At 42.4% G+C, this 24,068-nt stretch overlaps 1 protein-coding gene and 1 long non-coding RNA gene across 5 annotated transcripts in view; one reads left to right on the top strand and one right to left on the bottom strand.

The window, feature by feature from the left end:
* Positions 1–350: 350 nt before the first annotated feature.
* Positions 351–17,343, top strand: LOC126489531 (uncharacterized). Of its 3 annotated transcripts, XR_007588956.1 has the most exons (5): positions 351–694; positions 9,598–9,727; positions 10,069–10,146; positions 10,358–10,470; positions 15,372–17,343. It is a non-coding gene; the product is annotated as an uncharacterized lncRNA (long non-coding RNA). The 3 variants fall into 3 exon arrangements; XR_007588954.1 differs by lacking the exon at positions 10,358–10,470; XR_007588955.1 differs by lacking the exon at positions 10,358–10,470 and having other exon boundaries at positions 10,069–10,136.
* A 36-nt stretch (positions 17,344–17,379) lies between these two features.
* Positions 17,380–24,068, bottom strand: part of Efemp1 (EGF containing fibulin extracellular matrix protein 1) — a 68,313-nt gene continuing 61,624 nt past the window's right edge. For both annotated transcript variants that reach the window (XM_050123855.1, XM_050123854.1), the window contains 3 exons: positions 22,193–22,316; positions 21,906–22,101; positions 17,380–18,530 (listed from right to left, as the gene is read on the bottom strand). In XM_050123855.1, coding sequence (XP_049979812.1) covers positions 18,369–18,530; positions 21,906–22,101; positions 22,193–22,316 — 482 coding nt within the window. In that variant the 3' untranslated portion in view covers positions 17,380–18,368. The remainder of the gene's footprint in view (positions 18,531–21,905; positions 22,102–22,192; positions 22,317–24,068) is intronic.

The following is a 24,068-nucleotide window of genomic DNA, read 5'->3' on the forward strand; positions in this document are numbered from 1 at the left end:
CTGGAAGAGCATTCAGTGCTCTTAACCACCGAGCCATCTCTCCAGCCCTCTGACCTAACATTTCTTCAAGGTAACATATTTCAGATTCAAGCTGCTAGGAATTTCTATCTTGGTTAATATGGACTTTCACTACCCTATCCCCCTAATTGAGAAAAAGCTATAGCTTAAAGGTTTATTTGTTACCAATGTTGAGCGTTGCCACTGTGACGACCAATCATATTCAAAATGCTCTCCTGGGCACTGAGTAAATATTTGCTGGTGTTCAAAATGCCAAGAAGTCCAAGAGGAATGCTGCTTAGGCAAGAGTGGAGGGAGGGCAGAATAACTCCTGGTCACACAGCTGTGAAGCCAGATTTTGAAGTTCTGAGTCGAGCGGCTCCAAAAGCTACCACATGACCATCACGTCCATTGTTTTCGTGTTGGCCACCGCGTCTCCTTCCAGCCGCCTCGAAACGCTCTCTTCTGTTGACACTCTGGAAGAGCAAGAATTCTCCTCGACTGCTTCGGGTTTTGATCTGTGTTTGAAGGGGGAGTCATGGAAAAGTAGGTCTGAGGGGGGTGAAGCAGAGCAAGCCTCCGACCTCACACTGAGGGCTCAGCAAGTCGCTTCATGTTGGCTGTGTGCAGCCGCCTCTTCTCTGTCAGCTTGTTTGAAGCGCCCGTAAAACAAAACAGGCTCATTAAACACGAGAGGGTGAGTGAAGCTGGCAGTTGTGCCTACTATGCAAATAGGCTTCCCTCTTTAGAAGTTTATACTCGGGCAAATAAAAAGCAGAAGACAGTATCTGCTTCTCACGGGCTGTTCAGGGCCTCCCTTCTGGAGCCAGTGAGGTCAGCCAGGCTTTGGAAGAGGGAGATGTTTTCCTCCAGTGCTGACATTAGACTGGGCCACTAAACTAATCTCACACAGTGAAAAGGCAGAGAGGCCTTGTCACTGTCTTTTCATGCCTCACGTTTGCCTGTACAGGGAAGACCATCTTGAGTAGGCGGGTCCTGCTCTGGCTGACATGGTCAGTGCCAGGTGAGCCCCACAGACAGCTCTCAGAAGTGCTTTTCACTCTCTGGCCCCTTTCTTCTGTGGCATCTCTCCCCCTCCAACCGCACAAGTATTTAGTTTCTTTTCGGGATCTATAGCTTCCATATTTCAATGAGATAAAGGGGAGCAAGATATATAGCCAGACTTAACCCTCAAAATCTCAGTTGGTCAGAGAGGTAACTTGCGGTGATGTTTGGTATGTCAGTAGGCAAATGTGAGGTGATTAGAACTCAGCCTTGAGAGATGGGATCGTTTCTGATTGTGGAAAAGAACATTCCAGACTGGCCAGGTGGTCGAGGGGGGTTGGGAGGAGTGGGTTAGTAGTTGGAACAGTAGCACAGGGTTGTTTCTAACCAGTGGATACATTTTTGGGTCTTACTTAATTTGGCCTGAAGAATATTTGAGACTGTAGACTATATCCTTCATCTTGAAGTCCTCTCTGGGCTTCCTGGCCCCATTTTCTGCTGGGATTCTTTCTGCTTCCCTGGTGGTGTTTTGCAATCTCCCCTCTAGTTCTCTGTGACTATATATATGTGTGTATATATGTATATATGCATATATACAGGCTGATGATGCTTCAGACCCGTGTCTCCAGCTAGGCAGCTCTTCTCACACTCAGCCCTCCATGCCTGTCTTCTGTTCATTCCTACTCCGCCCTAGTTTAGCACACTCAACTAAAATTGAACCATTATTTTACTTCCTACAGCTCTATCTTTCTCAGTTTTGTACCTCTGTGAGTAATATCCAGGTAATTATTCCAGAAAGTCATCAGCAGCCTGGAGTGATGTTGATTCCTTCCTTCTCATCAGCCTTCACAGAGTAAATGGATCCCTTTGGGTCAGTTCCCATTCTATTTTGCTTGGATGACTGAAGAAGCTAACTTCTTTCAAAAGCCAGCTATTCTTTTCCTCTGTACAGTACCTAGAAGGTTTTTCCTGAAGTGCAAATATTATTTTCAGGTTGTTTTTTCCTTCAAGCCATGCGATGTTTCCCCTGTTCCAAATGTCATCTATCAGGCTTGCCTTTCCTGTTCTGCCCTTGATGATATCTCATGCCCCTTCTTCTGTTACCACTTCTCAAAAGTCCTTGACTTCAGAGTTATTCTGAAATGTTCTTGTAGATGAATTTTCATATTTCTAGAACTCTGGTCATGTTCTTCCCTGTCTAGCATACTCTTCTATGTTTGCCCTATGATATCAACTGGGAACTTAGTGCCTTATTACTTCATTTTCTGTTGCTGTAACAAAATACCCGCGGTTGAATACTTATAAAAACTAAATTTATTTATTGTATTTAACTTCAAAGTTTTGGAGGCTGAAAATTCAAGACCACTTGACTCTGTCATGGTGGTTTATGGTGAGGCCCTGAGTCTCTGATGCACTATGGAGGGATATCCCAGTGGGAATGGGACTGGAGAAGGACATAGCATAGAAATACAAGAGTACAGAGATTGGGGAGGGGCCGGTCCATAAAAAAACAATGACCCACTCTTTGTACACTAACTGGGACCCCATAGGAAGCTTATTGGTCTCTGTCTTTAGTGACCTACTCACCCTGCCCCAAGCCCCACCTCTTAACGGGTTCCACTGCTCTATGCTGCCAAATTAGGGAATCAGCTTCCAATGCAGGAATCTTTAGCAGACTCTTGAATCACATCTGAACCATAACAATGGCTCCTTTTGTGTTCTAATGGCTGCTTGCCCTTTTATGTGCTGTTAGTCCAATCTTTTAAAGATTCTGTAACTTGCTGGACAGCCAGCAAGGTCCTATGTTGGGTGAAATGAGTGGTGGTGTGAATGTTCTTAAGGAATGGCAGGTTGATCACTCAGCTTGACTGGAGCGGAGGCTACATGGAAAACAGAACTGAATTCTGTGGAAGAAAGGTATTTTAATGTCTTACATTGTAGCTTCTGGACACATGTTCTGAGATGAAGATTCCAGTGGGTGGTATTTATTGGGGAATTCCCTTGGGCTTAATAACTGAGAGACTAAAGGAAACAGGATAGGGTAGAGATAAAGTTGAGCTAACATGAAGCTGGAAAAGGCCCTTCGGTTGGTCCTGTGTGAAGCTGGCAGAGCACTACAACGTTGTTCTAGACCCAGCCCAGTCTTTGTGTCCGTACAGCCAGCATTGCATGTGGGCTGCCTCCTGGGGTGGGGGTGGGGGGAATAGAACTTGAGACAAACAGCTCCTGTTGCCAAAGGAAATTTCTGGAAAGGGATTCAATTGTGTCCTGTCAGTAGCCAGAATTGCTGACGTCTAGAGGAATAAATATCCTGACGTGAAGGGGAGGATGGGCGACATACCACAGCACTCACTACCTTGGGCTAGTTTATGCCAGAACGAGCAATTTATACTTTATTTGATAGTCTATGGGATACCGTGGAGGGTGTTTACTTTGAGAAGTAATGTGAGACGGAGCTGTATTAGGAAGATTAATCTAGCTGGGTGTTTGCATTGGATTGGAGGTGAGGAAACTAGAGTCAGGAAGGCCAGTGGGAGACTTTTCAAACAGTCCAGGCAAGGAAATCAAGGCCTACACAAGGATGCTGGCAGCAGGAACGGAAAAGGTGGGTGGCTTCAAGAGATACAATAATGACAGAATTCACAAGCTCTGGTGACTGAATGTGGCATGTGTGGAAGGAGAGGCCTAGTTTTGAACCTAGCTGAAATATAAGAAAGATAGTTCTGGCATTAGAAATTGCAGGACAGCACATGCACATGGATGGATCTGTCAATTTGCAATATAAAGCCAAAGCTGTCAATTAGTGGTTATCAATTATGAGTGAGAGAAGACATATAAAAGAGGCTGGTGACGATCTAACGGTTATATGCCATTGTTAGCATCAACTGAGTGTGAATACAGTTAATCCTGGTAAGCCAGAGAAAGGAGACATGAGTGTAGTCCAGAGTTGTTCATGGAGAAGAGGTATTAAAGTGGGTGGTGGTCTGGGGTTTAGGATGGGGAAGGGAGACAGAGTGCAAAGTGATGACCTTCTCTCTCCAGTGGCTTGAGCGGAAGCAGAGAGACAGGGCTCAGTTAGCTAGAATAGAGGATCATTTAAGGAAATACTGCTCTAAAAAGTTGAAATACTGATTATGGATGAACTTGGATGACAGGCTAAGTGACAAGGGTAGGGGAATTTAGGAGGTTTTTGGTACAATTCTGCCTTGTTCCTAAACGATGTTCCATGGATTGCCAGTGTGTGCATCTTTATACCCACACAGCTGGACTCTCAGAGGCACGCACTGTTTTTCGCTGTGTCCGTGATGAAGACGAGTGGACTCTGGCAGTCTTTTACAGCACTTGTAGGAAAGACCCATTAGAGGACGCTCCAGCCTGAATGTGTCCTCAGGCTTTTACATCTGGTCTTTTCTTAGCTTTCATGAGACCCAAAGAATCTGGGGCCTAATTGGTCAGATGGTTTACTGGCTCTCTTTGTAAAGTAAATATGTATCTACAAGCGGGAAGTCCGTCTGCATAATCTAGCTGCTAGTCAGCCACGCCTGCTCCAAACACTGCTGAGAAGCTTGACTGTGGTCTATAAAACTGTCAGGAGCCAAGACCTGAACCGCTTCCTCACCAAATAGCTTGTTACTGAAGTTACAGGGACACTAACCGGCCGTTGTGTTTAATTTGCAGGGATTTCTCTGCTACTGAAACATCTGGCAGAGCTAACTAGTGCTGTGGCACGTCCTTTTCTGTTCTTTACTTCATATGGATTCTCTACTTTAATTTGCCAGGAAACTTGTGCCACCTTCCTCCGAACACTCGCGAATAAGGAAGTGTCTAGATACGGTTTCCTTGACTTGAAAACAGGATCTTCTGACTGGCACTCAGGGCCCTGAAAAGCAAAATCAGCAACCCAGCTTTGCTGGTTTCTTGGCGTAGATGTCTAACTTGCTCTCCTCCAGAGTGTTTATGGACTGCTGTTTCATGGAGCCACGGCATCTCTTGTTTGCCGTTTCGTGGCAAGCCACGGAACCACGTGTTCGTTCTTTCAGGGCAGCCATGGCATCATGTGTTTTGTGCTTTCAGCAATTTCATTACAGAGGTTTTGAAAGTTCTCTTAGGAAAAAAGATGAGAGCTACTGCCTAAGGGGCTAATATTTCTAGTTCCCATTCCTTTATAGTTAGCTTCTTGGAACAGGAAGTGAATGCCATATATCAGTCCCCTGTGGTTGTTTTGCCATGGTTTAGATTTAGAACTCGGGAGAACATGCAACTGGAGCTGGGTGAAGTTGTTTCTGGTGTGGTAAAATGGCCCTAGAATGTCTGTAGTTTTCCTCACAGTTCATTGCACGAGTTCTCACTCAGCAGAAGAAAATGTGCCAAACCTTGAGCGATTAAAACACACACACACTCACACAATACACACACAATACACACTCACACATACTCACACCAACTCATAGTCACATACTCACACCCTCATATAGTTTCACACACATACACACATTCATACCCATACTCACTCTTACACTCACACTTTCACACCCACCCACACTCACACATTCACTCTTGTACTCACACTCTCACATACAACCACTCACCCACCCATTCACACACTCACACTCACACACTCACCCACATTCATACTCACATACTCACACTCACTTACCCACCCACACTCACACCACTCATACCACACTCACTCTCACACCTATAGTCACACCCACTCACCCACCCACTCACACTCACATATTCATCCACACTCATACCCACTCACACCACACTCACTCTCACACCTACACTCACACCCACACTCACACCTACAGTCACACCCACTCATCCACCCACTCACACAATCACACACCCACACTCACACTCCCTCCCACATATTCAAACATGTTAAAGTAGCAGCTGATATTTAACAGTTCTACATTAATCTTCAAACAACAGAGTATTTACTGTATTCATTCATTACTCACCGTTACCCAGTAAAGAATACTCTATTTTAATTTTTGATTGATTTATGAGAGGTCTATGTAGTCCAGAGTCGTCTTATGATTGCCCTGCTTCTGCCAGGGTCCTGAGTGCTAGGCTTACAAGAGTGTGCTTGCTCAGGAATTTTCTGTACTTACGTTTAACAGCATCTTTGGCTGATCTGAAGAGGGCATGTCAGTAATTCAAGGAACTCACACATGCGTGTGGTTTTTAAATTTTTAATTAGAAATTTTAATTGCTCATAATGCTCAATTATTAAAAATAATATTAATACTCATATATATGTGTGTGTTTTCATAAATAGGAAACTCATTTTTAATATTTCTTTTTAAGAGTAAAATATAGTTCCTAAACATTGCTAAGTTGTTCGCGTTGGTCTTAAAAGCTGTAGGCCAGGAAGGTGTGGAGCCTGTGACCCTCTTGCATTAGCTTTGTGAACTCTGAAATTACAGGCCTGGCTAGGCATGCCATGGATATGCATAATTTTTATATTTTTACTTATTAGCTAAAATTAATTTAGTAAAGAGTGGATATACAGCCCTCCTTGCTTCTGCCCTCCGCGTGTGTGGCATCTCTGAGTAGTCTGTGGCAACAGTGGATCTTTGGATGTTTAGTGAATGAGTAAGTGGTGTTGAGATAGGGATTTGCTGAGCCTGTGCAAGACTGGGCTTGTCCGTCAAACATGGATTTGTTCACAGAGCCCTCCCCTTCTCTGCTGAGATGTTAGCTGCTGGTGGATTTGGGGGAAGGACGGCATTATCTTCTGTTGTCTACTCATGGGTGGGCCACCAGGCTCCAATGGCCAGTTCCAAACATGATCACAGAAACGACCTTCCTTTATCCTGTCTTGAAAATGGTAGCCTGCCTAGTTGTCAATAGGAGCCAGAAACCCTTTCTTTCCTGACATGCCCATCTCCCCACACTCTCCAGCATCACGTCCTTGATTTTGTCTCATAACTATGTTGAACCTATAACTTTCTGCTCACGCTCTCTACCAAAGATCTCCACTGAGTTGCCATGTTCATCCTAAATGGGAATTCCTACCTGCACCATTTCCACCTCTTAGTCACGTTGACAAGTAAAACCCGGAGAACATTTTATCTCCTTAAGTGCTTAAATCCTTTTCCACTTCTCTGAGAGTAAAGCTAAAACTTCAGTGGGTTCTACCTAGCTCTTAAGCTTTATCCTTTATTCCAGCCACATCAGAGTTCTAGTTTCTTATATTTTATTCCAGAAATATTCTTTCCTTCCAAAAGCATTTGTATATGTAGATCCTTTTGTCAATATTAACCTTAAAAATATACTTAGTTTTTTTTCATTTTTAAGAAGAGACATATTGCCAGGGAGGCCTCTCTAGATGGACAGATGTTTCCCCATTACAGACTTGTGTAATATCTCATGCCATGTTTTAGTACTTGCCACAGCTGCAATTTGCAAATTATATTCATTTTGGGATTATTTGATAATTATGTTTCCCCCCACAACAGATGATATGTTTTTGAAAAAAGGAAAACCCTAAGAATGGTGTCTGCCTGTGCAGTTAATGAAATACAGAGAAAATAATGAGGAAAGAGGAAAAAACAGCTGGTTGGAGTGAGATTTGTCACGTGAGTCAGCACTAGGGGTCAAGACCTTGGTTGAGAGTTATGAACCACAAGATTTATGTGCTTGTTACCCCGTGTTTGTGTTCTGATTTCCGTGTAAGTCTCCCTTGCTAAAACAGTCTTTTCCTGAAGAAACCCAATTCCACCATCTTGAAGAGCACAGAGGGGCTTTCTCTGTGTTCTTGGATTAGGTGCCTTAGCTGCCTTGGTCAATGTTTAAGTTGGTTCTTGTTTCCAGTTTTAGTTCTACCATGCCTGATGTTTGGCCCTAACCAAATCATTGACGCTAATTTTTCACTAGTAAAGCAGAGCCCATCATCCCCCTTCCCATGGTGAGAATGATGTGTGAAATGAGGAGCTGAGGGCTCCTGTCGGTGGTAAGTGCTCAGGAAATGATGGAAAGGGTGGGACTCGAGATACTCTCTTTAATTATATGAGTATATTTCCAGTTTATTGTGAGCAGAGCTTATATGTCATTTTTTAGTCTTTTCCCTTAGTACTTAGCCCAGGCTTAGATGCATGGTTGTTGCTCAGTAAAAGATGCTAGTACTATAAGGCAGGGTCCAGAGTGCAATACAATCAGAGTATAGGTAGCCCTGAAGTCTTTCCTTTCTCATTAACAGCTGCTTAAAAGATATAAGGAAGAAACAATCATTGGTAAAACAAGTGAACAGAATGTTGACATTCTAAGAAAACCACATATCAACACACACATGCACACATGCACGTGCGCGCGTGTGTGCACACACACACACACACACACTCTTATCTGCCTGCATGATACATGTCTATATGTGCATCATTTTCATGCCTGGTGCCCAAGGAGGCCAGAAGAGGACATCATCTCCAAGACTGGAGATCCAGACAATTGTGAGCTGCCATGTGGATTTGGATGCTGAGAATTAAATCTTCCTCTGGAAGAGCAGCCAGTGCGCTTAACTGTTGATCTATCTCTTCAGCCCCTAAAATATATTTTAAATGTCTGAATTTGAGTTAAAGCTGAATACATTTAAGTCTACAATTACTGCCAAAATGATTAAATAATGCTGGTAAGTAGAGGCAGCATGGCCAAAATAAAAGGTCTTCCCCTGCACCCTTTCCTGCTCATTCAAATGTTCTAAGACCCAGGTTAAGTGTCTTCTGTGTTTCAGGAGTAGTTCGTCTTCTCCACAACTCACATGGAAGCTTGGTTCTCAAAATGATAATATTTAAAGGTCCTTACAGTAATGTTATCAAAAGTATAGCAGGTATTGAATGGTACTGAGACCTTAAGAAGACAAGTCTAGTAGGAGTCTTTTGGGAAAAAACTATCCTCATGAAGAGATGAATTTAGATTCATGGACTCTTGAAGAAGTCGATTAGTTCTTGAGAACAAAGCATGGCCTGCCTCGATCCCATAGCACTCTGACCATATGATCTCCTCCACATCACTCTTGCATTCATTTATGTGCATGAGCCATGTTTGGGCACAGCTGGAATGCTGTCACCAGAACTGAAGTGATGGGTCTACCTAACTTAGATGTTCAACTTCCAATATTATGAGTTTTAAGACAGGGATTCTCAACCTGTGGGTCACTACTTTTTTGGGGGTCAAACGACCCTTTCTCAGGGGTCCCTTAAGACAGATATTTCCATTACCATTCATAACAGTAGCAAAATTACATCTATGAAGTAGCAATGAAATAATTTTATGGTTGGGGGACACCACAACATGAGGAACTGAATTAAAGGGTTGCAGCATTAGGAAGGTTGAGATCCCTTTTCTTTCTCCTTTTAGCTTTCTCTCTGTTTTCTGAGATAGGGTTTCTCTGTGTAACTTTGGAGCCTGTCCTGGAACTTGCTCTGTAGACCAGCCTGTGGGAGGCAGAGGCAGGTAGATTTCTGTGAGTTCAAAGCTACCACCGTTCAGCTAATAGATTTCTTTCCATTGTAAAGTGTCCAGCATTAGGTATCTTGTTTCAGCAACAACAAAATGGATGAAGAAAGTGTCGTTCTATGGTTCCCACAGAAGTCCCGGTTGTGTGCCAGGAGGGCAGATCTGGTCCGCCTTTACCAGGGATGCCGAGTTTTGACCGAAGTGTGCAAATAGTTGGGGCTCAATGTGAGGGAATGGATGTAAAAGGAGCACACAATTAGAAGTGAGTAAATTTTTATTTAAAATTATAAATGATATCACTAGAAATTGCATATTTAAAAAACTGACAAATATTAGCAAAATTCGCCAAGTCTGCAAAACCACTCCCTTGCCCCTAGCTAACTGCTGAGCACTCTCATGTAACGTGTTTCTCCGCAAACGGTTTTATGTCATTTTTATAGTGAAAATAGCAAGATGCTCATGTCTTGCTTCTCATATGATTGAGATTTTCTTAAATTAATACTTACAGAAGTTTCTTTATCTTCATTAATAGTTATTAGGCCATGCATTTTTTTTTTGTACTGCCTAATTTGAGATACCTCTGTCAAATTTCTGTCTTGTCAGATCTGTGAGTTTGGATCACGATAAATTTTCTTGCACAGAAATTCATCTGATACTCTTCGATATGCGAGGTCTGTAGTGGTGAGTGCTGCCAGTTCTCAGTCTTGTGTCACTGTTCATTTTTGCATATGTGTGGGTTGGAGCAGAACGTGATTCCTAATGTACAGTCATACTATATTTTATGCAGCATGCATGATACTCAGAAAATAAATTTATCATTTATCATTCATTTTCCATTCCAACCACAGCTCTCTTTCTCACCCCTCCTCCTGCTCCCTCTCACCTCCCCCAGTTCATCCCCATCCACTCCTCCCAAAAGGCAAGACCTCCTATGGGGAATCAACAAAGCCTGGCACAATAAGTCCATGCAGGATCAAGCCCCCCTCCCCAATTGCATCAAGGCTGGTGAGTAAGGCATCCCACCATAGGGAATGGACTACAAAAATTAGCTCATGCACCAGGGACAGATCCTAGTCCCACTGCCAGGGGCCCCTCAAGCTACACAACTGTCTCCAACATGCAGAGGGCTTAGTCCGTCCCATGCAGTCTCCACAGCGGTCAGTCTAGAGATCGTGAGTTCTCATGAGCTTGGTTCAGCTGTCTCTGTAGATTTCCTCATCATGATCTTGACCTCCTTTTTTATATAATCCCTCCTCTCTTTCTTTGACTGGATTCCCCGAGCTTGGCCTGATGGTTGGCTGTGGATCTCTTTATCTGGTTCCATCAGTTACTGTATGAAAACTATGATGTCAGTTGGGGATTCACCAATCTAGTTAGAGGGGAAGGTCTATCGCTCTCCACTTAGCTGGGGTCATCCTTGTGGATTCCCTAGCACCAGGATTCTCCCCTCTGAAAATATTTTTAAAACTGTTCACAGTCTCTTTTACATGATTCATTCCTCTCTATTGTGTGTGTTTGTGTGTGCATGTGTGTTTGTGTGTGTGTATTTGGAGGCCAAAAGTCAACCTTGAGTGTTATTTCTCAAGAGCTATCTACCTTGTTTTTTTGAGGTCAGGTCTTTTGTGGAAACCTGGGGTTCAACAGTTTGACTAGACTGACTGGCCAGCAAATCCCAGATTTCTCCTCTGTGTCCCTGGCTCTGGGACTGCATGCATACCCTACTTCTTACATGAGTGCTGGGGACCGAACTTAGGCCCTAACATTTGTGTAGCAAGCACTTTCCCAGCTGGTCCATTCTCTTTGGCCATCCCATCAACTTTTACTCTTGGTTAACTCAAGAATCCAGTTGTTGTTTGTTTGTTTTCTAAGAATTCATTTCACTGGGCGGTGGTGGTGCACACCTTTAATCCCAGCACTGGGGAGACAGAGGCAGGCGGATCTCTGTGAGTTAGAGGCCAGCCTGCTCTACAGAACAAGTTTCAGAACAGCTAGGGCTGTTACACAGAGAAACCCTGTCTTGAACAAGCAAGCAAGCAAACAAACAAATAAAAATACAACCAAAAAAGAATTCATCTCTTCCTTCAGTAAATGTTGGCTTTTGGTATTATCTGAAGAGTTTTTTAGGCACAGTTCATTCCTCATTGTCAGAATAGTTTCTAGGGATCTTATAGAAACATGAAAGTGTTTTCATGATATGGTACATTAATAATTATGCATACAGCATAAAGTGTATCATGAGTATGCATTAAGAATAATATCTTCTGCTCACTGCTTCGTATCTCCAGGGACTGGAAGAGCTTTCCATGGATTAGTTTTTGGCGCTGACAAATTTGTATCCCTCTCCTGTCCCCTTCCTAATCCCCCTTTCCTCTCCTCTTCCCCGCTTCCTCTACAGAGGGTGGTATAAACCAGGAACTATTTGTACCCAGACAGGAGCTCTATTTTGTATATACTGTATTGACTGTTGACCATATAAATGCTTCTTGCTTCAACTGTGTCCAAAAACTGCTAGTGAAGTTCAGGTGCCGTGTGAGATGAGAGAAAAGGTGGCTGTGAATCTAAAACACAGGTACTACCTTACAAACCAGCTGAAGCATTACTTCTGCAAATTTCCCGTGAGTATATGACCAGGAGGACACATAACTAGGGGCCTTTCCAAGGTCTTGGGAAGGGCTCTCGCTACCTCAGCCTTGTTAGATCCTCTGGAGTTGACATCCAAGAGCACCCCATTTTATATAACACTCCACAGTCTGGTGTAGAATGACGTAGGGTGAGATCGATGGCATGTCAACCATGAAGCATACACTTTCTACTTAGCTGTCAATTCAGGGCCATACAGCATGAGTGTAAATCGATAGCTGACACCTGCGGAGAAGAAAAGTTTATTTATGTGATGGATTCATGTGACAGAAGACTGCCAAGGAGTGACCCAGTGCCACAGACTGTGTGGTTGCCAGAGTCATCTGGGCTGAAACTGACCTTGAGATGTTAGTGTCCCACCCCAACTGTACCATGGAAGTTTACTGGGAGCTAGGATAGATTTGTATCTTTCTGGTAGTGCTCCATATAAAGGAGCCTTTCCCATCTGCCCAAGGAATGTTTCCAGCACCAGAGTGCCCACTCACTTGCAGGCAGGTGTTTGTATGTGCACACTGGTAGGTGATGCCCCAGTCTGTTTGGTCTCTCATGGACCACTTCCAAAATGAGTTTCCTAGAATTTCGGTGGGGGTAGATTCCAGAACTGAGCTCAAGTTGTCCAAAGCGTGCTCCCTTGTTGGCTCAAGGTATCTCTCTTCATGGCCTTGCTTCCTTCCTCACGTGTGCTGTCTGTGACAGTCTCTCAAATCACTTCCATGTTGTGTAGTTTTTGAGTCAGGAAAAGCTTATGGACGGTGCAAACTGAGACACCTGGCTTAATCAAGTATTTTACAACATGAAACATAGTCTAAACATTAAAACACAAAACCATAGAATACGGGTTTTAAAGGAAATAAATGATTTGGAGACGTATATATTTACTCAATCATTTGTTCGTGGTGTATGCATATAATTGAAGATAATGCTAATCCTTCAGAAACTGAGTTTCTATGGGAAGGTTTTTTATAAAAGAATTGAGCATTGCATTTGGGTCCTTAAAATTCTACTGCATTTATACTCCAGTTCTGGCTTATTAAGAGAGTCTGTGCTGAGTTAGCATGCACATGTGCTTACAATATAAATGGCTTAACCAGACCTCTGCGTTGACTGCATGCAGGAGGCAGCTCGCTTTTGCCTCGTTTCTGTTCAACAGTCTTGATATTTTAGTCTGTGGGCCAGATGAAACAAGGCTGGCCATTTTGGGAGCAGATGTGTGACAGTTTGGGTTTGTAGTTCACAGGTGCTCCCCCCCCCCCCCAGCTGGGGACATGGACACATGCCATCGTTCAGGGATGTTGATTTGGGACGGAAGTATGTGTGTTAAAAATAATTCAACACGTTAATGGAGGGTTTTGTCTCTCGTGGGCTGCTTGTGCATAGCGCGTGAGCAGAGCAGCAGCTGCTCTGTGTTTTAAAGGGAGCACTAGAAAGTTAGCAGCACACTGAGCTCTTTAAAACACACACAACTGCTCGAATTCATGGAAACAGAAGCCGTTTTGTGAAGGATCTTCCAAAACAATGAACTCGTGGGGCGGTGCTCAGTGGTCTTAGATAATTAATCTTTCTAGTGCATCCTTTAGATTCATCAAAACATCTTTCTCACAGAGTGAGGTGACATATTAAGGGTGCTTTCTAGGGGTGTCCTACATCTTAGTAAATAATTATTTTAAAATATTTTCTTTAAACTAAAAAATTAGACTCTGTGCGCACGCACGGGCGTATATGTGTGTGTGTGTGTGTGTGTGTGTGTGTGTGTGTGTGAGAGTGTGTGTAGGTCAGAGGCTACTTTGCAGGGTCAATTCTTTGCTTTCCTCTTGTGCATCTTGGGGATTGAACTTAAGTCATCACACTTGGCAGCAGGCACCGTTACCCAAGCTTGTCTTTTTCTTTTCCACTCTTTCATTCAAACATATGAGGTGAGCTTGGGACTGATGGCTGAAAGGTTCACTGTGATGTCCTTTTCCAGGCCTCCAAAGGAACAGCCTTTCTGTGATGTTGTGCAGATTTCTCTCTCAGTAATAACTTATGAATGTCAGTATCCTTTATACTAATCCTCCCATTACTCTTGGGGCAGCATGGGCTCTGTAAGCTTTTTCATCCAGTTTCTTGACCAGCACTAGACCCAGCCCATTGTCTCCACTCTGCCTCTAAGAGTCCCCACATGCAGGGCATTCCATTGTGAGCTTTACAGACACGCTTCCATTTCTTTAGGAATTTCTTTCATGTAGAATCAACTCCTGGTGTTTCAATGTGTTGAGGATATTGTTCGTAAAGCACTTTAGTCTCTTTGGAGTTAAAGCAAACAAATTTGCTACAACTCGAGAAAGTAAATAACTTTACAGTATGGATACGTATGATTTCGTCTTGACTGTGTGACAGTGGCTGTGAACGTAGATCGTGTAAGTAGCAAGGTTGACTGGTGATGCAGTCAACTGTCTATGGAAGAGCTTGGGAGGAAACGGATTGCCTGGCAATATTAAGACTTGGAGTATGGCTACAAAAATCTCTTAACTCTTAAGTACACTCTGGGTACAGGGACCTTGCTCAATACACTGTAGCCTTGAGCACATCTTAGAAGCCAAAGGACCCAACAAGATCAGATATAGGTTCATGAGTCCTTTGATTACTTAAAAAGGAGGGTGTGTGACAGGAGAGTTTCTTTTTTTCAAGGGAATGGAAATCACATGTTGTCAAGCTGCTTGGGGTAGCGATTTGGCAACTGAGGGAAATAATCCTCCTTTGGAGAGGGCTTAGTCACTAGTCCTTTCCTGACCACTGTCGGAACATCCATCCATTCAGAAACCATCAAGGCCTGACCCATTAGAATGGGTCTGGATCGGTCCTCATTTCTGAGGAAAAATGCAGACATTTCTCTAGGAGTACATTGCCTGCACTTGTGACTGGCTCCTTCTCTGTGCATAAGGCAAGTTTTAAAATGATGTTCACTACATTAGTCCTGTTTCAGTTAGTATCAGTGGAGAGAAATGGGGGAGGTGTCTCGGTGGGTAGGTGCTAGCTGCAAACCTGATGATCTGAGTCCATTCCCCAGAACCCACAAAGCATAAGGAGAGACAGTCTGCCATGTGTTAGCCTCTGACTTCCCTGTACATTGCCCTTCTAATACTTTAAAAAGACATCATTTAAGAGTTAATACGTACCTATGTATTTTATATTGTAAATCTTAAAAACTTGTAGCTGAACTGGACTATTTTCATGACTTCAGAAGTGTGAGGATCTATTTTTGGACAATAATCTTTTTTTTTCCACAGGTGTGCAGTACTTCCCAACAATGGCCATATTCACAGAGTACTCTGGTACTTGGAGGGAGCTCTCAATGCATCCGTGGGGTAGGGATTAAAAAGGGTTTAAAGTTTCAACCTTCTCGTTTTATAGATAAAATGACCAAGGCACCATACGCTTGAATCTCTTAGAATGCTGGTTCTTCTGCGTTATACCAGCCAGTGCTGGACAGGGATACAGTAAGAATCCTCAATGAATGCGTGCCAATAGAAAAAGTCTAATTATAACTTTGACAGTGAATCATGCTGTAGTTCCCAGCCATGGGAACTGCTTCAGATCAATGGTTTTCAAGGACAAGAGGATGGAGCCCTACAGCTGGAGAACAAACAGGCCTTTGTTTTATTGCCTTTGTTAATTTGGGTCATCACCGACTTTGAATTTCAAACCACAGTCAAAGAGAGCATATGATTTTTATGTGTACTGAGGATTGTTGTGCCTATAAAGTCTTTGCAAGACTTTTTTTCCCTGTGAATTAAAAATTAAAAAAAAAATACTGCTATCCTCTCCTAGGCAAAAGTTTGCTGAAAATGGGGTAATTTTGACTCTGAAAGAGGTGAGTAAATAATCAGTTTTTTTTTGTAAAAGTGTATGACAAGAAGAGTTATAGGCAGAAATAATGTATCAAGTGATACCTAATAGCTGATGAATTGATGAGCAAAATGTGTATCTATGCAATGAACACAACCAGGAATGAATTACAGATAGAAACTATGTTGTGAGAATTACAGAGAAATGCTTGTCAGTGATCTCTGAAACATGCTAAGTGAAGGAAGCCAGACTCAAAAGCCTACATATATATGTTTCTATTTATAGGAAATGTCAGAGCTAACAAATCCAGACTGTAGTAGCTCTTACAAGAGTCTGTGACAAGTGGTTCTGGGAGTGACTAGAATGGGCTTTTCTAGTGAATAAAATGCTATGGATCTAGAGTGGAGACAGTTGCACAATTTAGTGAGCATGCTGCATCCGCTGAAGTGTGCACTTCGGGGCTGCACACACTAAAGCCATGCATCCTTTGATGTGTGCACTTGCCACAGTTTAAAAAAAGTAACACTTCCGTGGGACTGTCAGTCTTTCAATGTGTCTGTGATTTGTGGGTTGGACCAGACTTTGGACTAAAAGGGAAATTATCTTTTTGGCAGCTAATGGCTTCTGTTGATCCAGATCTAATATGCCATTTTTGAAGGGAGGCTGGAGGGCCAACATTTATGCATGAGTCTTCTGTAGATCCCTGTTTCTTCTGCAGTGCCCTGCAGAACTAGAGACAAGTATGTCTTTTTTAAGATGGAAAATCTCGGATAATATCTTAGGCTTTGGATGAAATCTCTAATAAAACTTAGAGTCCCATAGGCACCAGCACACTGTACAGTAGGGACTTAATGCTTTGCAGCAACATCTGCCTTAAGACTGATCATTAAGTAATAATCAACACAAATATTGTAGATCCTCACTTCCTAAAGTGTTCTTGTATTCAACTCTTAACTTGAGTGCTTTATCCAAATGGGAGGACATCTAGATTGGTTAAAAATGGAAAAGTTTGTGCCAATCTCTAATTTATGTGGACTGTAGACCTTGTGTGGCAGGTGAGAGGCTATTCCCCACAGTCCAGCAGTCCTGTGGCTGCCCAGCAGGATATTGTGCTGTCTGTGTTTCTGTGTCCTGCTGTGGCTGAAACCCACCCCAAGTCCTTACACACAGGGACTGGTATTTTGTTCCCCAGTGAATAGTCTTTTTGACAATTCTTTCACATTTAGTCAACTCTGAAAGACATTTGTTTTCAGCAGTGAGGTTACTTGTGACATTTTTACTTGTGGCATGATTGTAATAGTCTTTGTATGTCTTATTTCCTACTTTATTATATATATATAAAATATAAAGATTGTTCTTGCTCTGACAATTACAATTGATTTTTCTCAATACATAAAAATTATATCATCTCTTATTGGCCACATTAAAAAAATTCTTCTGAAAACTGGGTGATCTTTTAGAATATTTATTTTAGTTAAAAATATGATACATCAAAGAGAAGCAGTTATTTTACACAAACAAGACATGAAGCTTTTTCATAGGATTGGGAATGGAGACTAATGTGAATCTTAAATGGTTAAAGAGCCACTATTCCTTCTTCTATGCATGCAAGCACAAGGACTAGACTCTTCCTGGCAAACCAGAGGCTTGCTAGAAGTCAAGCTTAGAAACAGGGATGTCTCCAGGGAAAGACTTCTTTTCCCATTTCTCTCTGAACCTTGGGTGCACTTCTTGCTTCAGGAATTCTACTACACATGCTTGCTTCTGTGAAGGATTCTAACATGGTTTTACAAAAAGCTGTTTTCTTTACTGCTCCTCATAGACTTTCCAATGGGGTAAATTTTGTGAGGAGATCTGTGATTCATTTGGAATTGTGGGTAAAATTTAAGACAAAGTTCAAGAGTCCTACAGAAACCACTATATTGTGGAGTAATAATTTACTGATGAACAATAAACAGTACCTTTAAAGTCATCACTAAAATACAGATTAACACACACATGACAGATTCTCATTTTCTAAAGAAATATATCTTTATTGACTTTTTCCCCCTTTTCTTACAAAGCAGTTAAAAAACCCCTCCTCCTTGCTCTTGGTGTTAAGATGGCTCATACCCATGAGATGGCCTGTGGAATTATGTATTTCTCTACATACCACAGACCAGTATCATTGCTTGGTCCCATTTTTGTAGGAAAGAATCCAAGTTTCACCAGATAATATATGCTTAGCTCCCTTCAAGAAGAACATTTGGTGGCTTAATGTCTAATTTACACTCAGTGATAAAGATAAACTTTGAATCTTACAGATTAAATGCCCACTTCCTATCATTGTGTAACTGTCTGGATACAGATGTACTAGATATATCTATAAATAAAATAGTGCTTTAATGTAACAATATTCTTTGGCTTATTTAAATGCATGTGGTGGACCCTCATAAAGGCTAAAACGAAAATGGCCCCACTATTATTGTCAATCGTAACACGGAGCTTGTGCGGAAAGTCCCTATGCTGCTGACTGTCAGCATCTCCAGGTCCACGATGTATTCTCTCGGTCCCGTTAGTGACTTCACAAGCACAAGCATTGCACTCACGGGGCTTGTTTGCTAAAATAACGAGAAAAGAGGGGTGGAGAGAATGATTTTTCTGGGGCTAGAGTTTCTATTTTTCTTTAGCATACTTCCTGCAATAACCAGGGGGAAATATAGGATAAAGAAGCATTGCTTAGTTCTTGCTTGCTTGAACCTTCATCCTTACCTTAACCCCGTTATCTGCACTGGCTCCAAGGTAAGGCTTTGCTTTCCAAATTCTTATTTTCCCACATTTCTTGATAACATGTGTTAACATTTCACACTTTCCTTCAATGTTAGCATTTCTCTATCCACAAATTGAATCATTCCAGCCTTTTTAAAGAGTTCATGTAAGAGTCTGATAATCTTGGAACTGGCAAAGAAAATTGTCATTTTTCATTCTCTTAACATTGTGTGTTTGTGTAGTGGTTTGAATGTAGTTGGCTACCCTAAGCCTATAGGGAGAGGCACTATTAGGAGGTGTGGATTTGTGGAGTAGGTGTAGCCATGTTGGAGAAAGTGTGTCACTGTGGGGGTGGGCTTTGTGGTCTCCTATGTTCAAGCTATGCCCATTGGAGACAGTTTACTCCCCCTGGCCTACATATCAAGCTGTAAAACTCTCAGATCCTTCTCCAGCACCATGTCTACCTGCATGCCACCATGAAGATAATGGACTAAGCCTCTAAACTGTAAGCCAGCCCCAGTTAAATGTTTTCCTTTATAAAAGGGATCTGACACCCTCACCTGGCCTCTGCAGACACCTAGGCACACCCATGTTCACATACCTATAAAAATACACACATACACATAAATCATTTAAAAAATAGAAAAAGAGCCAGCTGGTGGTGGCACACACCTTTAATTCCAGCACTTGGGAAGCAAAAGCAGAAGGATCTCTGTGGATTCGAGGCCAGCCTGGTCTACAAGAGCCTAGTTCCAGGACAGGCTCCAAAAACTACAGAGAAACCCTGTCTTGAAAACCCCCCGGCCCCCCAAAAAATTAGAAAAAGAAAAATAAGAAAGATGAGAAGAACTAAAAGCTTCATGGAGAACATGGGTGGGGGGAGGGGACAGCAGCCTCTGACAGAGAAGCAGAATCAAATATTGGAACTGAGAAGTGGTTGTGGATTTAACGTTATTGATGCTTATGTAACGTTATTGGTGGCTTTTCCCTGGAGCAGTGTCAGTAGAGTATTTGACGGAAAGACAAAGGAACGGCTGAGGGGCGAGGAAGCACAGAGCAAAGAGCACAGGAGAAGAGAGACAGTGGGACACCTAGGATTCAACGTTTGGAGGCGGGGGCAGTCTGATGGAGTAGGGGTCCAGAGGAGATGCAATGAGAAGCACACAGTGCTGGGCTGGTCTTGACCGGCAAATATAAAATATCTTTGGGAACCAGAGGGACAGCACAGATGTACATTTGCACGGGATAGAATGGGTCATTTATGCCTATTAGTGTTAGTGCTGGTGTCAGTGGTTTCAAAACAGGAAGTGACTTATCTACTAAAAAGTACAGTCTAAGGACTTCCTAGATCTGAGAACGTTTGAGTACAAGGGCTGAAGAGAATGGTACAAAAGACACAGAGAAGCAGTAGGGTTGTTGTGCATACCAAGGACCTATCTGAAAGTGGAGCCTAAGCTTTGCTAGTATTACCAGCTCACATGCTTGGTGGGGAATATATGTGAATTACATCATTTCTCTGGGGCTGTTCCCCGGGGGAGTGGGGTGCTGGAGACAGTAGCTCACAGAGTGGGGGTGAGGACATGTAGGAAACCGGAGCATCAGCTACTGCCTGTGCCACTGAAAATCAAGACTCTCATGTGATACTGCGCTGAATGACAAGAAACCTCAGGCCATGGCTGGGATCTGGGAGTTGGTGGCAGGGTGACATGGAGGTCATGGTGGATGAGATGGTCTATAGTTCTCAGGTAAGATGACAGAAGGAGGTTTTCATGAGTTAGTCCTTCTTTACTTTAGTCCTCTTCTGAACAATTTGAGACATTCCTTCCATACTCTTTGTGAATGATCTTACCCACAACTGTGGCCTCTATTAGACTAGAGAATCAAACAGTAGATTGACCCAGGGTAAAATTATTAAGTAAAAAGCTCTTTGAGAGAAGGAACAGTGCACTGAATGTCTTCTTAGCTTCTCAAAGCAGCCAGCATAACACTGAGAACACAGTAGGTTTTCAACTACGGCCTGCTGGCTGATCCTTCTGCATTAAATGCTGGCGACAGGTGGAATTCCAGCATAGAACTTTTGTAGGAGTTGATTTTAATTGTGTGTTAAATATTCTTAGAGTACTCATTTTTATTGTTCTGTTACTTTTCTTATACTTAATTTGAGATTGAACTCTTTCTCAGAACTTCAAATAGGCTCAGACAGAAGCTGGCCTCAGACTTACTGGAGAGACCAGGTTGGCTTCAACTTTGCAGGCCTGATTCCTTCTCCTGAATGCTGAGATTTCAGGCATGCACATCCTGCAAATAATTTAAAATCTCTAATACTCTACAAAATTGGTAATGTTTCACCTCATACATGAGAAAAAAATTTCCGGAAAATAAAAATAATTTTCAAAATGCCAGGTTTACTATATAGAAAAAAAAACATGTTTGGACTTCATCTAACTGCATAATGTTAGTACAGGAAGCTTTTATCTTAAATGTTGGTTAAAAGGTCAAAATAGAAAGTTTCTTTATTGAAATATTTGAGAAGAGCTGTTGTGCTACCCTGCAGTTAGTGATTAATAATAAATAACCTGAACTGTGTAATACTCATGTTGAGGCAACTTCTATAGCTCAAGTCTAAAACATCACATGTTAATGAAACCTACCCTTTCCTATTAAGAAAAATAAAAACAAATGGACAGTACTTTGAGTTGTGCTTTTCGCCTTAGAAATTGTCTCTGAGAAATTAATCCCTCCTAATTTTCTGGCAAAGAAATGGGATCCTGTTACTCTGGAGCAGGAAGGAAGTTAATAAATCAGGTTAAACGTGTAAACATCAATCCGTAAAATATATCAAGGGGCAGGTTAAATGTGTAAACATCAAAACAATCAGTAAATTTTGTCACAAGAGAAGCTCTCGGAGTGCTTTTCTCTGTACAGTTACAAAGCATGCGTTTGCAGAACCTATTTGGGGCATGCTTGTGTTTTGGGGAGTCATGTACAGCTTAATTAGATTCCATGACTTGGAATCTGGGTGACTTTTGGGAGTCTACTCAATCTTTCAGAATCCCACTCTTCTGTAAAGAGTAGATTTTAATATCTGATAGTATTACTACATATATTTCAGAAGGCCGGACACAATGCCGACCCGTGACGTTCCTTGGGTTTTAGGTTGACGCCATGCAATGCACACAGTTAAATGGCCACCTTTCCACCAGCTACTACTACCGAAGCATACTTACTCGTAGGTAGAACTCCCCATTTTCATTCCCAGATTTGATCCGAAAGGTATTAATGGTGTTGGCATAAATAGTTGTGGCCTGTATCTGGAAGATGTCTGAAGGCACGGACCGGTCAGATCGGATGCTCATGTATTTGTAGACTATGGACTGGGGCATGTCTCGGCACATAGCGTTTGAGACCGGGCAAACACATCGGCTGCAGAAACAAACACAAACGCAGTCACCAGTTAGGCTCAGGAGGACCAGAAGCTTCTTACTTTTAATATAAAGTTCCTAATGTTTCTTACTTCTCTGACGTTAGAACGTAGGGATCTTGACACGGGTTTCGTGGGTAACAACGGAAGCCGCCGTGGTAATTCCAGCACATCTCGTCTTCTCGGCATTCGTTAGTGGTCTCACACTCGTTTATATCTGCAGTCACAGGGTGAAAGAACCTACTGACCTAAGCACATTTTATGTGTGGCCGAGTTTGGTTTGTAAGGAAGCACTAGAGGGACTGACTTTTATCTGTTTGGAGTGTGTGTCAGGGTCTTGCACATAGAGCAAGCTGGCGAGGAGCTCACAGTGTAACCAAATCTGGCCTTGAGCTCAAAATTCTCCTCTCTTAGCCTCCTAAGACCTACGATTATCTATCTGTGTGTACCACCACAACTGGCTTGCTCAGTTTGCTCTTAGACACAAGACTGAATCCAACCTACATTTGCTGCTTTGATATCAGGATAGATAGAGCTGAGTCATTGTGGACTAATACATGACATTTCCTGATTTTTTTAATATTCACCAGTTGTCCATCTGTTGACCTGAAAGTCAAATGCTAATTTTGACTTTGCTTATATGAAAGTAAACAAAAGACCAACAAAAACATTTCATTTCCTATTGCAAGGAGTTGAGAATGTAGGTATGCCAACAGTGGCTTACAGAGTAAAATGCAATTAAGAGCTAGATAAGAGCAGAAGAAATAGGAAGTGCAGCTGGTTGTGTGTGGAGGGTTAGCAACCAGAAGGAAAGAGGCATCTCAAGTGGAAGAAGCTACGGAGGGAGATGAATTCTCATGTAAAGAGGGGAACATTTCCAAGAGAGGGTAGCTGTTTCAGGAGCCTGAGGAAGTGGTAGGGAGGGAGGAAGAGAGAGAGAGAGACTCAACCATGACCTGTGACCTGCGACCTGTGACCTGTGAGGGGCAGGGACAGATGGTGCTCTGGGAGGAAAAGCTGCACTCCTTGGACAATGCACTGAGAAAGTGAGCTATGACGTGTTCCACCTCACAGAAGAGAGACAGTTTAGGACTGTGCAGAAGAAGAGACTGTCAATAGTGGCAAGTAAATAAGGAAAAGACAGTGTAAACAGAAGCATCCAGATGAGGAGAGTCTTGGGGTTGAGAGTGGTGGTGCTTAGACCAGGTCATACAGGTGCTGAATTCATATTTCGCCAGTAGGATCCTCAGACGACAGCTGAAGAAAGGGTTTTACTAGCAAGCATTATTGTAGGTTAACAGCAATACTCAATGTCCATATTATCATGTAATCCTCACTTCATTTCCATGTGGATTGTAGTTTCTCTTTTGTCTCACAGAAGCCTTTTATGAATCACGCCTTCCCTACAAGTGAGTATTTTCATTCCTTAATTTATCTTTCCTGAAGTGATTTACCTAATCCTGCTTCCAGTTAGTTGGCTGGGTGCTGGGGTCTGAACTCCTTTGAATATTTAGACCTGATACGGTCCCTTTAGGGTCTTTGTTGCTTTCTATTTTACGTAATCAAAATCTGTGCTTTGCTTGTTTGTATTCCTAGTGTGTAAACTCTTGTGGAGGGGCAACTACAGCTACTCTGGAATTTTTCCACTGGCTAGTGTTAAGGCACGGATCAGGATCACCTGGATCTGTTGAATAATAATCCAGTTGTTTCTCATGCAAGCTGTGAAGAGCTAGGTGACAAGGGGCTCTTGGTTATGGAGGAAAAACAGAGGTTAAGTTCAAGGTTATAAAATAACAGAAATAGTTCTAATGTGAGAATAATTCTATGCCGTGTTTTGAAGAACACCAGTTCTTCTCATTTCTAGCTGGCTAAAATTTTTCTTCAATCCAGGAAGAAACTGGAAAAGCTACAGTTTCTGAGAACAAGTTATACAAACTGCCTTCATGGCCTGACTCTAGCTAAAGACAGA

The sequence above is a fragment of the Alexandromys fortis genome, unplaced genomic scaffold (assembly GCF_014885135.2).
Source record: "Alexandromys fortis isolate MF-2015 unplaced genomic scaffold, M_Fortis_MF-2015_v1.1 scaffold_210, whole genome shotgun sequence".
In the NCBI taxonomy this organism is placed as follows: Eukaryota; Metazoa; Chordata; class Mammalia; order Rodentia; family Cricetidae; genus Alexandromys; species Alexandromys fortis.